The 15,620-nt window shown below is 38.3% G+C and overlaps 1 protein-coding gene across 1 annotated transcript in view; it reads right to left on the bottom strand.

Moving 5' to 3' along the window:
• Positions 1-3,585: 3,585 nt before the first annotated feature.
• Positions 3,586-15,620, bottom strand: part of LOC119787208 (transmembrane protein 200A-like) — a 19,990-nt gene continuing 7,955 nt past the window's right edge. The window contains exon 2 of the mRNA XM_038290897.1: positions 3,586-6,355. Within this exon, the coding sequence (XP_038146825.1) occupies positions 4,763-6,322 (1,560 nt within the window). The 5' untranslated portion in view covers positions 6,323-6,355 and the 3' untranslated portion in view covers positions 3,586-4,762. The remainder of the gene's footprint in view (positions 6,356-15,620) is intronic.

Here is a 15,620-nt window from a genome sequence, read left to right as displayed (position 1 = left end):
GGATCATTTCTAAATGAGTCATTCAAATTAAAAAAACATTTATGAGAACAAACTGAGTCCCTATCATTAAGTGATTTGATTTCTTACTCTCTCTTTTTAGTTAGTTGGCTCAAATTGATCGGGAGTGAAATGTCCACTTTCTGCAACTCCAACAGCGACGTCTGTTCCAACAGAGCAGCTAGTTATCCTGGATTAACTCAAAATTTACCAATCCAACCTCGCCCTTGTACTAAACAAATCAGTGACTGAGGAGGAGTGATTCAGGCCACCAATGCCCCTTTTCCAAAAGCTCTACTTAGGCCTGCCCAATTTCAATCAGTCAACTTTGTGAGCGTTTCTTTTACTGTTTTAGCCACAGGGTGAGGAAAAAAGGAGTGTTCTTGCAAGAATTACAGGAAAAGGTTACTAAACTAAAAAGTGAGATTCAGTTTTACCATTTACAAACTTAAAACTATGAAAGACACAAATTACTGCCTGGCTAAAAGTTGCCTTGTCAACAGATAATCTAACCTGAGCCGTAGATCTCTGCAGCTCATAGTTATGCAGAGCCTCTTTGCCTCTTTCACAAATAATGCTCTCCTTGCCTTGCCTGACTTGTTTTCAAATCTGGAAAGTGATCTAGTTAGTTTTTTTTTTAAATCCCTTTGACAAATAAGCTTGACTATGTTTAAAAAACACAAATCCCAGTAAAATACTACTCATTTAAGTTTGCATGCAAAGGCAGTTTTTCTAAACAGTAATTCATGTATTGTTTACATCACGGTATGATTAATGTAGCATGCTTTATTTTGGGGTAATTGTCCATTAGGCATCTAAAGGCTGTGTAAAATGCTGTAGCACTTCTTTTAAATAGCACAAGACATATGAGCACATTAGCTAGATTTTAACTTCAATTTACTGGCTGACATAATTGCACATTTCACGATTCTCATATGAAGTCTATACTTGGGCTAAAAAAATAATGTAACATCATATCTTTTGTTACTCTATTGGCGCGTAGGCAAATTCTATTGAATTGGAAATCACACACACTCCACCGGCTGCAGCACGATGGCTGCAAGATGTGATGATGTTGTTACACATGGATAAAATAAAATTCACCATACGAGGTTCTGACAAGTTTCTGTCAGTGTGGGGACCTTTAATCTCATATTTCTATGGACTTGATACATTACCAATGTAGCATGCCTTAATCAATGACGGTATTTGGTAGTATACTGGTGTAGCCGACCCCACGCAATTTAGGCTTAGTTTCAGACTTGATCTGAATTTTATTTTTTCTGTACAAGCCTATACTTGTGATTTGACATATATATTTCTATTGTCTTTTCTTTCCTTTCTTGTATAACATTTGTACTTATTTTACTGATCAGGTCCAGGCAGGGTGTGTTGAGGGTGGGGGTTATCTGTTCTGTGATAGAAAAAAAAAGAAAAAAGAAAGAAACAATGTAACTGTTTTTGTACACTATTACTCTCAATAAAAACAAGTAAAAAAAAAAAAAGACAGTTATCTTTGCTTAAAATCTCTTAATGGCCTTGCCCGCTTGAGCAGATATACATTATATAAGGCTGCAGCAGGTCAGGTAATGGCTATAGATCTCCAAACTCCCTCAGTAATGAGGTTGAGGTTTCTGTGTAATATATTTGCTGTTCTTAGAGCTGCTCTCCTCTGGATCAAGATGTCTGATGTATTTTCAGGGATCTGCTGTCACCACTCCTCAAGTTTGGGGGCCACTGCCCGAGAGCCCCAATGACTAGAGCCCCTGGTGTCTCTCTCTCTCTCTCTCTCTCTCTCTCTCTCTCTCTCTCTCTCTCTCTCTCTCTCTCTCTCTCTCTCTCTCTCTCTATATATATATATATATATATATATATATATATATATATATATATATATATATATATATATATATATATATATATTGACTGATACATTTATGAGTTGTATTTTTAGATGTAGGGGAGAATAATACATAGTTTGGATTTGGATTTGGGATATCCTTCTTAGGTCATTCTTTGATTTTCAGCACAGCGCTTTCTTTGTTTATAACTTCTAGGGAACCAAATCATAACAGCAATTAAAAAAAAACTGTTTTAGCCAAGCTTTCTGCTTCCAGAGACTTCCCCCACCTCCCTGGTTGTTTAAATAATATTTTGCGGCCTTCACTAAGGAAATCTACACATCAGACAAAGTTCAAACAAGCGCAAATGATACAGCACAAGTGAGAATATATGAACCTATTTCTCCAATTGTAAAACATCCCTCATGTAATCCCTCTGGAATGCTCCTTTTATAGACATGAATTGTTGCCATTAACCTGTATAACTGTCAAGTCTTCTTCCAGGTATTTTCTCTTGTTCTTTATTCTCCAAACATGTTGGGGCAATAAATCAAAACATGAAAATATATTTTGTAAAAATAAAATGTCACTAGGCACATTTAAAACATAAATCATCAAACATCACTGGAAAAAATGTCACTTTTGATATATTTAAAGCTTCATAAATGACCTCCTCTTTAATGTCTTCATTGCACAGGCTCCTGTTCTTTTGGTTGATGCCACAAAATTAACCCTCTATACCAAGAAGTCTTTATTGTCATTATGTGTCATGATTCATTATTTACACAACTTTTGAATTTAAGAAATTATGTTCAAGTGAATTTACTTAGAGTACCTATATATTATGTGGTTTGCCTGCAATAAAGAAGCAAATTTCAGTTGAAGGAATTTTGACTTTTAATGGGAGTTCTACCATTTAATACTAAAGAAAAAAAATCCCATTTTCTAAAATCAGTTTCTAAAATCAGATTAGAATCTCACAGATATTTAGCTTGTTCATATTTTTTAATCTGAGCAATGCTTTTGTATCATAACAGCATTAGCTAAAGCTACGGGGTATCTGGTTACCATATAACCAGGCTTTCAAAAAATACTGGCCCCTAAAAATGTAAAAAGAGAGAAAAAAAAAAGACAGTAAAACTGAGTAAATATTAAAGGCTATATGAACCCTTTTCTGTTAATAAATAATAGGCTGTGTTAAGGTGAGGATAGTTGCTCAATATAACCAACAATTACAACCAGACTTATCATTTGAGTATTTTAGCAGATACAGTAAGCATAGCAAAATGTTAGACTGGCAACATTTACTGAGAAAACAAACAAAAAAGAGTCATAAATAAGATATACAAATGTATATAATCTGTGATCGTAGAAAAACAACATGCTACCTCATGTTGCTATATTAATACCAACAAATTTGCATTTTGGCACATTTGCATATAACATTCTTTTAACAGGAATAACTGCAATTTGAAACGGTGTTCTTCATCTTTGTGGTTTGCATGTTGACATGAGTTAGCATTAGTTGAAAGGACAACAAAAACATTAACGGTCCTTTAAGTCTGATGGGGTAAAAATCTAATTGATTTGATATTTTTGGACAAACCAATACAGTAGCAACGATATTAGATTTCAATATGGGGAAGAAGTTGCCCCTGCGTTTGCTCTTATCTTGTCTCCAGAAACACACCTTCTGATTTTCAAACTTTAATCTCTGTCCACAAGATAAAAAAAAAGAAAGAAAGAGGATTCTTTATGTATTTTATTTTTAATACATTTGTAGGCGTATACATCTTGACAGGAGTTCCAGATATTACCTGAAAGGCTATTTTGTGATTGTCCACTTTCACCATTGAACACTAGAAATCACAACAAAAGCCATTTGTGTCTTTTGGTTGTATCATACTGTAGCAGAGTACTTACTCTGTAACCATTAAACCTCAAATGAAAACTGAAGAGGTACCTAAAGTACTTCGGAGAAAATTCCAGGATATTTTTCTTATGCCTTTCAATTTAAAAAAATGTGATGTTTTTTCTATTTTTAATACAGAATATTTATAGCAGGGACTATGTATGCTAGTCAACTCAGAGAAAAAAAAAATCCTCATCCAGAAGATTTACAGTAGTGCAGCCTGAGCCTAAGATCCATCTGCCTCCTCCTGCCCACTGCAGATGCTGACTGCTTTCCCTCATGATAAATAAAACAAAAAACGAACATTTGACCAAATAACTTGTTCTGCCATTGCTGCATGTTGTTTAATATCACACAAGGATCCACCGGAGGAGTTATATTTAGATTTATTCAACCATGTATGTTTCATGTAAACAGGTGTGCACAAAGGGAAGACCTCATGGTGAAAGGTCTCAACGCTAAACCAAACGTCTACCTGAGATTCAGTTAATATCACCAATTCACGTGGAACTCACAGAACGATGCAGAGAAACAAACCTAGACTATTTCAGTATTCTGTGGTACACGTTGATGCTACAATAAAACATGTTAGACAGCAGTTCTCAGAGACAGTTTTGGTAACTTTACAAGCTACAATGTCGGCCCTATGTTATACAAAAGGTGAGTCATAACATAAGTTTTTATTTACTTTTTTCCTTCTTTCAAATTTTTTTTTTTTTTTTTTTACAAATCTTTACTAAAACTCCTTTAAAGTCTTTAATATTGCTCTTGCTACATTGAAAAAAAAATAGAAAAGTTACATCTGAACATTGAGCAGTGGGTGTTGTTTTAATAAAGAGTGTCACCCTCTAGTGTCCATGGCTATGTTTCAATAGTCCTTAGCAGTTAAGTGTTTGTGTGTGATTTTCTCTGTAATCATTACATACTCGTCACTTACTGCAGAAGAAGGAACGAAGCAAAAGAACAACACCACAGAGACATTTTGGAGGCCTGTGAGCTGAAAAAGAAACACCTAGGGTTGTGTTGCTGAAGTGCTGGCTATCACTGAATCTTCCCCTCCCTGAGCTCCTTCCTCTTTCACTGCTGTTGCATCCATTTCCGCTGCCTGATCAGCAGCCACAGAAGAGGTGTGCGTGTCAGGGGCTTCGAAGGACTCGCCTCCGAGGTCGCTCAGTTTGATGTAGCCCTTGCTGTTTGAGCGTTCCAGTCGGGGGCAGCTGAAACGCCTCGCTCTGTCACTTTGACGTCCCCCAGACACAGACAGGCTGCAGCGACGGACCAGCCTTGGCTGCTCTGCAAAAGAGTTCAGCGACGTATTTGAGCTTGTTGCCGTGGAAACAGGCTCTGGAGGAAACAGCTGGGTCCAATGTGCATGAGGCTGAGACTGCTGCGCCCCCTGTTGATTACCTGTCTCTATGCTTATGTCCTCCTGACTCTGATGGGGAGGTGGGGTGTTCGTCTCTGCTGATTCCCTTTGCATACCGTCCATCTCCACACAATGGCTGCTGCCGCCATGTCCTTCCTCCCTGATGTTCTGGGCAGCAGCCTCAATAATAACCTCCTTCTCTGAGCGCCCCTCTGCCTCCGGTCTCTCTGACTCCTCTACCTCACAGTTATTTAGTTTGATCACTGGGAGCGTGAATGCGTTCACAGAGGAGGTGACGATGGAGGTGGTCTCCCACTCCCGAGGCTGTGGGGCCTGCTCGCTACTGCTGCTGTAGTCCTTATAGATGCTGTAGACAGTATCTGTAAAGCTCTGCACATCTCTGGAAAAACTACGTGGCCTGCCGGCCAGTGAGGAGCGTCTAAACATCTCATTAGTGTCTAACTCCCCCTTCAGGTGGAGTCCGGTGGAAGGCCAGGAGCTACGAGTGTGGGCCCCACTTGCAGGGAATGAAGCAGACGGGCCCTCGGCGCTTCTCGACTGAGTGTAGTTCACCAGGCCGTTCAGAGGTGAGTACTCCTTAGAGCGTATGCTATGCAGATCAATCACTGTGGAATAGATGTCTCTCAAATTAATGATTTTGGTTTTCTTATCTCGGTTTTCATGGAGGACGGCGTTGGCACAGATGAAGAGGAAAATACCGATCCCCATTACCAGGGGTCCGAAGACTTTCAGATTGTCTGAGTAAAGGTAATTATCCAGGAAGTCACAGAGGATGCCACAGTGGTGAGCGGGCTTCGGGACACTGCTGTTGGAATGGCTGTGGTTCGACATGGTTGTTTGCCGGGTTGAATGATTTTCATGGGTCAAGTTAGACTGCGGGCTTCTGGAGTAGCTCATCTTGCTGTTATAGAATGCACCAGTCCTGCGACGTTCCTGGTACTGTTGCTGACTCTGGCTGGGCCAGTAACCCAGCACGGCCATGGAAATCCCAACCATGAGGATTACGACTCCAACAGCAGCCACCAAACCAGCTGGTGAGCAGAGATTGAGTTTTCCTTTCACAATCACCACATCGTTCTTCTTCTTCTTTTTGGATTTCCGTTTTCTCTTGTTTTCAGCACGATTTTTGGAGCGGAGAGAATCCTGCCGCCTGTTCATGCGCAGCAGGCCACCGGTGGCGATCATTGTGGAGGCTGGAAAACAGGCTCCTTACTTAGTCTATGGAGAGACAAAACAGAAGAGTCCAGAAATATCAGCCGGAGCAAAACATTGAAGTTTAACATTTACAGGAAAACAAAAAAAGAAAAGTTTCATTTCAATCATTTTAATAGTTTGCTGAGCAAGTACTGGTCTTAAAATGAACCAGTTCTATGGAAGAATTTTTGCATTCAGTCTACAAATAATATGTAGATTAAAGCTTTTTTAGCAACGATGTGCAAAAACCAAAATAAACAAATTGTGCAATATTGGTATATTATCTATAGTGCACTTTTCATAAGTATGTCAAAGTTTTCCACACATAAGTAACAATTTACAGCAAACAGGTGGATTTACCCCACCAACTGTTTGTAATCCCCACTAGACCCATTGCAAAACAAGCTAGTCCAATCATAGTTTAATAAAACAAAACAGGGCCATAAAAGAACATTGAGAAATAACATAAAAACTACTTAAAACTCCCATAAAAATCATATTTCCAAAATTTAGAGATGCACACTTTCCCTCCCCTGTACAGCCTCTATGATGGTTGGTTTTTAGTGGCTGTTAATATTTTATATTGATAAACAGGACGATTTATTCATGTTCATTTATGGTGTTTTTGTTTAATTGCATGGAAATTCTTCTTCCTCTGACATGGGAGTTGGCTCAGAGCTCGTCTGCCTAAATGTTTCCTGAACGGGGTCGCCTTTTACAGTTGCCTTTTGTATCTCTGCTTCTTTTTCTGTCTCCTTGAACCCCAGTTGGCCTCAGCAGATGGCCGCTCACACTGAGCCTGGTTCTGCTGGAGGTTTCTTCCTGTTAAAAGGGAGTTTTTCCTCTCCACTGTCGCTACAAGCATGCTTATTGTGAGGGATTGCATCCAAGTCAGTGAGACGGTGCAATCAACAGGTTTTCCTAAGGTAGACAATTTTGAATCAATTTGACTGTATGATCTGGTGAACTGTAAAGTGCGTTGAGATGACATGTGTTGTGAATTTGGCGCTATAAAAATAAACTGAATTGAATTGAATTCAGATTTGCCCAGTGCATTACCTAACATTATTCTACTCATTATTTCTGACAGTCTATAAATATCCACATGTTTATGGACTATCAACGTTCATTGTACCAGTGCCTCCATCCATCCATCCATCCATCCATCCATCCATCCATCCATCCATCCATCCATCCATCCATCCATCCATCCATCCATCCATGCTACTCATTCTAGCAGGGATAAAGTCAATGAGAATTTTAAAGTAGAGTTAGGTTATAAAACAGTTTCCCAAGGTTTGGGCATCTGATTCAGCACTGGTTGATTCATAAGTGAAAATGGGAATGGTTATTTCTACAACAAACCTGCCAATACATGTGACCTCCACCCACACTAACCAGTCCATTAAGGTGAGCGTTTATTCAAAAAGCAGCCATAAGTCAAAAGTAACTGCTGAGGAGCTACAGGGCTCATCTGCTCAGGTTTCAGTGTTAAAATCTGTTTACAGGACAAATATTCAATTATTAACTCTACAAATCTGGCTTTTATATAAGAATAGCAAAAGAGGAACATGTGTTTAATGAAAGCCTTAAATAGTCCTTAAACAGCTAATACTACACATTAGCATGAATGTAGCATCATTGTGGTTACATAGGCAGCATGGTGTAGAGAAGCCTCTCTTCACTGGAGGGAAGGAAGGTGGCCAAAGAAGATGGTTGGAAGTAAAAACATGACAGCTTTTAACAAAACCAGATTAAAGAATGAGGCAGAGATATTTTTTCAGATGGACAATAACCTTAAAATACTGCAAAAAGTGGCAGTTCTAGACCATATTTACTAGGGGAGACCAAGGTTGGGACAGTGTGTCTTCATAGCGTGCAGAAAATCTTGCAGCAGGGCAATGAGTTCTAATTTAAAATAGGTTAAGAGAGCTGCAGAACCCAAAAGCCACTAGTATTTTTAGTTTGAAAATTTTGCTTTTCATTTTTTAACATATTTACAAAATCCCATACCATGGAAAAAAGGACACTGAAATAATTATTTGCTTGATAAATATCAACTTAGAGATAAAATAAAGCTATTTGATTATTTTTGATCAATGTACATTCATATTTCAGGAATATTACATATTTTTACGTATTTTAAACGATAATTATTAGTTTAAACAAATCAGAATTAGATCTTAAGTAAAAACTGATAAATTCCCGGTAACAAATTTTGTTTTTTAAATTTTGTTTCAAAATAACATTTATGATTTGAAAACTGTGATCCTATCTCAATACGACTGAAGCTATCACCTTAATTTTATAAATCATAATTAAAACAGAATTATAAAGAAAAAAAAAGGAAGTGGCTCTAAGTCACTACATCTGTTCCAGCGTATATTATAATTAAATTTTTTTTTAGTATTATGTCTTCAGTACAAGGGGTCATAACAGGGGCCAGGATGAGTTCTATGGAGGAACGGGCCGCTGTCTATAACCAAACATGGATGCAAAAGCTAGGTACTAAGCAGAGGTGTACATCAAAGCCTGTTCATGTGTTAGAATTACAGCCCGAAACAAATTAAACTTTAACAACTTCATTTTTCTTTGCATCCAATGGGACAGAACTTATTCTGTTTTGAAAATGAGACAGAACATTTCTGTCTCAAGATGTGTAAGTTATCTAAGACAAAGATGGTTCTGGTGCACACCAAAAATTTCAATTATAATTTCAGAAATGAACTGTGAATTGAACAGAACTTCCTTCCCACTCCCACACTCACTACTGCGTAGAAATGTAACACCTACAAATGTATACATAATTAAATTATAGATATAACTAATAAATACGTATTAAATTCTATGTGGAATGTAGTGACAATGTCTGTGGAGGTTTGAAGACTTATGTAATCCCATTGTTCTTCACATGAACAATTGTCCCGATTCCTACTTTTCTAATAAGTCCATTTCATCCCAAAGTCTATTAAGTGAGCAAATTAATTAATTTATGTACATATATTCACCTACACACAAATTAATTAATATCACTACATCAAATAAAAGTGGTTGATTAAATAAAACACACCTCATCAAAAACAAAAAAAACAAAAAACAACAACAATAGAATTAATTCCTTAAAACCCTTCACCATCAAAAGAAGCATGATATTATGAAGCCATTTAGTATAGCTGATGTGAGGCTGGTTCAAATCCAAGCTCCACTGTTCTCTGTTGTCGTGTCCTTTGGCAAGACACTCCACCAGCATTGCCTACTAATGGTAACGCCTGGTGGTTCCTGTGTATTGCAGCCTTTCTGTCAGTGAGCTCCAGGGAAGCTGTGGCTACAATATAGCTTACCACCATCAGTGTGTGTACATGTGCATGAATGGGTGGACAACTGAATGTAAAGCACTTTAAACTTCTTTGCAAAGACGCTGTATCCGTACAGTGTTTAGGATAAGTTGAGTTATTGTACGTTAAACAGGACATAATGAAAAAAATGAGATAATTCAATTATTATTAAATAAATCCTTATAAAAAGTCTGTGGTCTGTGGTCAATTTGATGACAAACAAATTATTGATAATCTGATAACCAATAATTTATTATTGACAAATTTGTCTTGCTGACCACTTTCCTTATAAGCTAAGAATAGCAAAGCTGCTGATTGACAAAACAAACCAAGTTCAGAAATAATATCATTGTATGTTTTCATCCCTAGAAAATGCTGCCAGTCTTAAAGTAAACAATTATTACATTTTACAAATCCTTCTCACTCATTTTTAAGTCTGGTGGATGAAACTACACGTCTTATTCAGTAACTCTAAAATAAATTTCTATGTTGATATAAACATATATTTTTAAATATTTTAATATATGTTTATTATTAGATTTTAGTATCTAAAATACAGGATATACATCCACATGCAGCCTGCTGTGACGGGGTTCTATTATGACTTGGTCAAACACATAAATGACTGGCCAATGCCGGAGATAAGTTTAGTGATTTTTTTATTCAGTTATTTTTTTCTTCTGGTGAACAAAGACGGTTGGTGCAAAAATATTTACATGGACATCCAAGGTAGGTTAAAATCAGAAAAAGAGCAGTACCTTCAAAAAATCAGAATCCATCACCTTCAGTGTGACATCTCAGGAGTCCAACCACAGACTGACTCCCTGTGGAACAGAGGCCTGCTTTTAAAGCTATAGGCTCCACCCACAGAAAGCAAAAAAAAAAAATAAAAATTAAATAAAAATAAAAACTAAACAATTACTTCTAATTCACTAAGTAAACAAAAATAATGATTTTGATAATGATGACAATAATAATAATAATAATACCATACTAAAGAGAGAGAAAAAAATAAAAATAAACTTGTAATCAAAAATACAATACTCAATTTAATACAACACACTCTGTACGTTCTGATGACATCACTGCGTCATCACGTGACTCCCTCCCGGCGCGCTACAATCTGGAAATAAACCTGTTTGAAAATAGATGCAGAAAATATACTTGGTTGAAAATAAGCAGGTTAGAATAAATGTTAAACGAAAACCGGACCATCGCGTGTGCACCCACGATGAACGGCGCCAGCCCAACCTGCAACAAAAGTAAGTGATTGCGTACGTGTATGTATGCGAGTGTGTGTGTATGTTTGTGCGCATGCTGACATGGACTTATTCCTAAGTCCTGGCTGATGACGGCTCCTCCGTCACACCTGCATAAAACCAATTGTTTTGTTGAGCAGAACAGCATTTTCACTAATTTTGGAAAATAGAAGCTAATTGGTTTAGCACACCCTAGAATAGGTTCTACTGACTTTGAGTGGAAGTCACAAGTTTGTTCCTGTCTGTTATGGGCATGTGTGATTGTGTCTGGACATGTCTCCATTAAGCACACTACTGGCAATTTGGAATACCAAGTCGTCGCTGAGAGCAGACATCATTTGGGAAAAGCAGCAACAGCTGAGTGAGGGCAGTCACTAACTGTTTTCCATTATTCTTCTGTTATGTAAGGCTAGAGCAGTTATTGTTTGGCCTGAGGAGGAAGTCTACCACTCCTGATGGTAGTGTCTTACTCCAGTCCTTGAGGGCAGGGGTCCTGCATGATTAAGTTTTGCACTTTCTTCTCATACCTGATTTCCATTGATGACTGATTAACAGACTTTTGCTAAACTGCAACTGTCTAATGGAGCAAAAATTCTATAAAATGCAGGACACTGGCCATTCAGCAGTGACTTTGCCCACCCCTGGTCAACAACGTAATAACTGCTGAGCATGTGATGGATTTTTTTTTAAATTATGCAATTGGCAAAAAACAAATGGAAAGTGGGCCATCTGTAGTCCATACCAGATGTCCACAATGGAAGTTTCTGACATTTATTCTTCCTGTAAGGCACTTCTTATACTTAAGTACCTCAAAAAGAAACAACATAAAATAACATAACATAAAGAGACGGAGGAAAACTTATGGAGAGCAGCAGTCTAGTGGGGGGCATAGAGCTTGGAATCCTGAGGTTCTGAGTTCAAGCCCCACTCCCACAGACTGCCACTCTGACTCTCTGAGCAAGACCCTTTACCGCTGGTGAAGATCTTCAGTCATCATCATTCCATCCATCTATCCATCCATTATCTAACACGCTTGTCCCAAGTGGGGTCGCAAGGGGTGCTGGTGCCTCCAGCAGTCAATGGGCAAGAGGAGGGGTACACCCTGGACAGGTCGCCGGTCCATTGCAGGGCAAAACAGAGACAAACAGGACAAACAACCATTCATGAACACACTCACACCTAAGGACAATCTAGAGAAGCCAATTAACCTAACAGTCATGTTTTTGGACTGTGGGAGAAAGCCGGAGTACCCGGAGAGAACCCACGCATGCAAGGAGAACATAAAAACTCCATGCAGAAAGACCCTGGGCCATTCCAAAAAAGAAAATTAAAAACAATCCACTGGACTTGGCTTCAAAGTTTGAGGAGGTTTCGATTTCCATCCATGCTGCGATGATAGCGGGAAGAGCCACTTTGATGTGCTTCTGTTCTTTTTGTTCCCCTTCTATTTTTGTAGAGACATGCTCAGCACATGTTGTAAGGTTCTGATGACTTAAAGTTTCTGTTCCAGTGGGTGATGTGAGTCAAAAAGAAGATGTTGGTCTGTGTTAGTGGGTTTCTTATACACTTATACATATACAATGTTGAGGTTTCCTTCCCCTTCCATTCTCACCAAACAGTCCAGAAATGGCAGCTTGTTGTTGGTGGCATCCTCTCTGGTGAATTTGATGTTGTGGTCGACTGAGTTGATGTGTCTTGGGAAAGCTTCCACTTGTTATAGCTGGATTTTTGATGAATGTGTCATCCACATGTCTAAACCTATGGCTTTTTGTTCCTCTGAAAGTGTCCAATGCTCTATTTTCCATTTCTTCCATGTAAAGTTCCCATGGCACAACCATGCTTCTGTCTGTAAAAAATGATCCCTGAACTTGAAATAGGTTGGGGAAAGACAAAGGTCCAGGAGGGTGCAGATCTGGTCTGGAGTGAAATTAGTCCTGTTGTTTAGGTTACTGTCTTGTTGAAGACGTTTCCTGACTGTTTACACTCACTCTGATATAGGTATGCACATGAAAAGGGAAGTAACATCAAAAGACACCAGGGTTTCTCCTGGCACCATCTTTAAATGTTTGACTTTGTTTTCCAAACTCTTTGGAGCTTTCTATGTGATGTGGTGTGTTTTCCACCAAGGGAGCTAAAATATTAGTAAGCCAGTTAGCATAGTCCATACAAGCATGGAATGTCCTCCCCTGGATATAATCTAAAATAAAATGAATGGTTAATTACCTTGCCTTTTTCTAATTGTTTGAGGTATTCCGTGATTTTCTTTTTGTAGGTGTTGGTTGGATCTCTTCTCAGAGATTCATATGTGTTGGTGTCCCTCAGTAGAGTGAGAATTTTGTCCTGGTGTTCAGAAGTGTTGACAACCACAGTGCCTCTTCCTTTGTCTGCTGGTAATATTGTGATGCTTTGGTCCTGGCTAACGGAAGGTTATGGCTTTCCTTTCCTGTGGTGTGATATTGGAAGAAGGTGGTTTGGCGCTGAGCGACTCAGAATGAAATTAACAGCTACACTGTGCAGCGAAGAAATATAAGGAAAATAAATATATAATCCAAGTAAAAAGAAGAACAGTATACAGAGGATCTGGAACAGCAGTTAGGGGTCATTCATATCTAAAAGGAAGATTGAAACTTTGAGTATAAATTAAAAGATTGATTTCCCCTTATGGGTAGGATAAAAAAGGAAAAAGATTAATAATATCCGTTAATGTGTTGAATAACTTAATGTGTCACATTAAGGCAAGTTCATCTTGTTTTGTTTGCACTGTGGCCATTTTGTTTTGAGCTTGTTGTAGTTGTAGTCTTTTCGCTTCACTCTGTGTACTCCGACGTCGAGGTGCTAACGTCTCTGTTAAACACTTTAAAAAACTCTGAAAATGGAATACGAAAGGTGGATTCTTGATTCTCGACGTCGGAGTACACAGAGTGAAGCGAAAAGACTACAACTGTGTAAACAGGCCCCATTTCCGTTTCCGGTGGCAGCGGAATATTGACTATTCCAACAGAACTCAATGGGATTTACAAAATGCTAAATAAAACACTACAGGAACGTTTTTTCTTTACGAAACTTTTTTTGGAACGTCATTGAACAGCGCTGACGACCCGGTGAGTAGCATATTTAAAAAAAAGAAAGTTTAAGGTTGTTTTAAGGACATTATCGGACATGCTCTATGCAAGCCATTCTAAAGCAGCAAGGGGGTGATTCTAAATGAGCCAAAAAGCAGAGACAGGAGCAATTGTCAAACTTTTGGTGTCGATCATTCGATTTCATCCTGGACACTACAGAAAATGGGCTTAAAGTGTAAAAAACCGAACTTCCCCTTTAACAGAACTTTCTGAGCTGCTTGAGCAAAGCAAAACCCAGCACCTGTCTGAAAAAAAGTTTGGATTTAGCCAATCGGCATTTAAAAGGAACAAGCATATTTGCTACCTGTGAATGAAAAAAAGTCTTTGCCTTCAATCCTGGACATTTAGGATTAAAGTCTAGGTATGTCGTAAAAGTCATTTTGTTCCCAAAATTCACAGAAGAAAATCTGGCCCCTAACCTAAACAAACCTGACCTATTTTAGAAAGGATCCAGGGAAGAACAGATTTGGAAGCAATAACATGTCTTAACATAATGTGATTCACATAAATGATGTATGCATTTGACAGGCCATAAACATCCTTTCTGTTAATATAATGAACTAGATAGGCTCCAGAGGAGCGTTGTATCTTAATGCGTGTGCAGTCCATTGCACCAATAACTATAGTAAATGCTGGAAAAAACTGATCACCTGCTCCAAAGTTTCTTTTGCAATGTGTAGCATACACTATGTTAGGTGCAATGTTGCAGAATGCCTCCTTGTAGCTACTATTTCTGTGGCTGGTAAAGGTTATATAGATGTGCATATTTCCTTTTAATGCCAAATGCACACTTGTGATAGTGAGAAGAATAGTGTTTTGCAAAGATTTTCTGCACTTCTTACTGCATACAGTAACACACTAGACGAAGAATCTGAGTGCAACAAAGATCATCTGTGTGACAGTTAGTGACCAGATGTCTGGCTGTAGGCCCGACAGCCCGGATTTTCACTGCACTGTCCGACGTCCGGTACAACATCTAGCCGGATGCATATTTCTCATCCTTTATGAAGCACAAGGCTAGAAGAGTAGATTTGTTTACTATTTTTCTCCGCTGCAGCATAATATCCAATCATAGTATGTAAAAAAATGTATTAACTATCTTATCTAGGAGATAATTGGCTAAGAGTGGTAGCGTGTCAAATAAATATCTGCTTCTCAATGGTTAACAAAGTAAACAAGGATTAGAATGCTGCTGGGTTATACATTGACAGAAAGTTAGCAGCATGCCAAAAAATGCCAGACCTCCTTTAAATCTGATTAGACAAAAGAGCGTGAATTTATAATGAAAATCAGTTGAAACTTATTCCATGCCTTCTACACATGCCATGTGGACGTAAGCAGTCGAGGGAAAAATGCAGCTGAACAGTATGCAGTACGTATAAACATAAAAGTAATAAACGTACCTCTTCAAAGACATCTTTTTTTCATAATGTTTAATCGCTCATCGATGCCAGAATAACTTCTGTCCTTAAAGACAGCAAGTCTGCTGCATCTACACAGACACTGAAGACAAGTTCCCAAAAGACCAAAGCTATACTTTTTGAGCAGTTGAATGTGTTTTTTTACGATCTCA

This window comes from Cyprinodon tularosa, unplaced genomic scaffold (assembly GCF_016077235.1).
Source record: "Cyprinodon tularosa strain WSP-4 unplaced genomic scaffold, ASM1607723v1 ctg29, whole genome shotgun sequence".
NCBI lineage: Eukaryota > Metazoa > Chordata > Actinopteri > Cyprinodontiformes > Cyprinodontidae > Cyprinodon > Cyprinodon tularosa.
The sequence above is the reverse complement of the archived record's forward strand: the minus strand, read 5'-3'. Positions and strand labels throughout refer to the sequence as shown.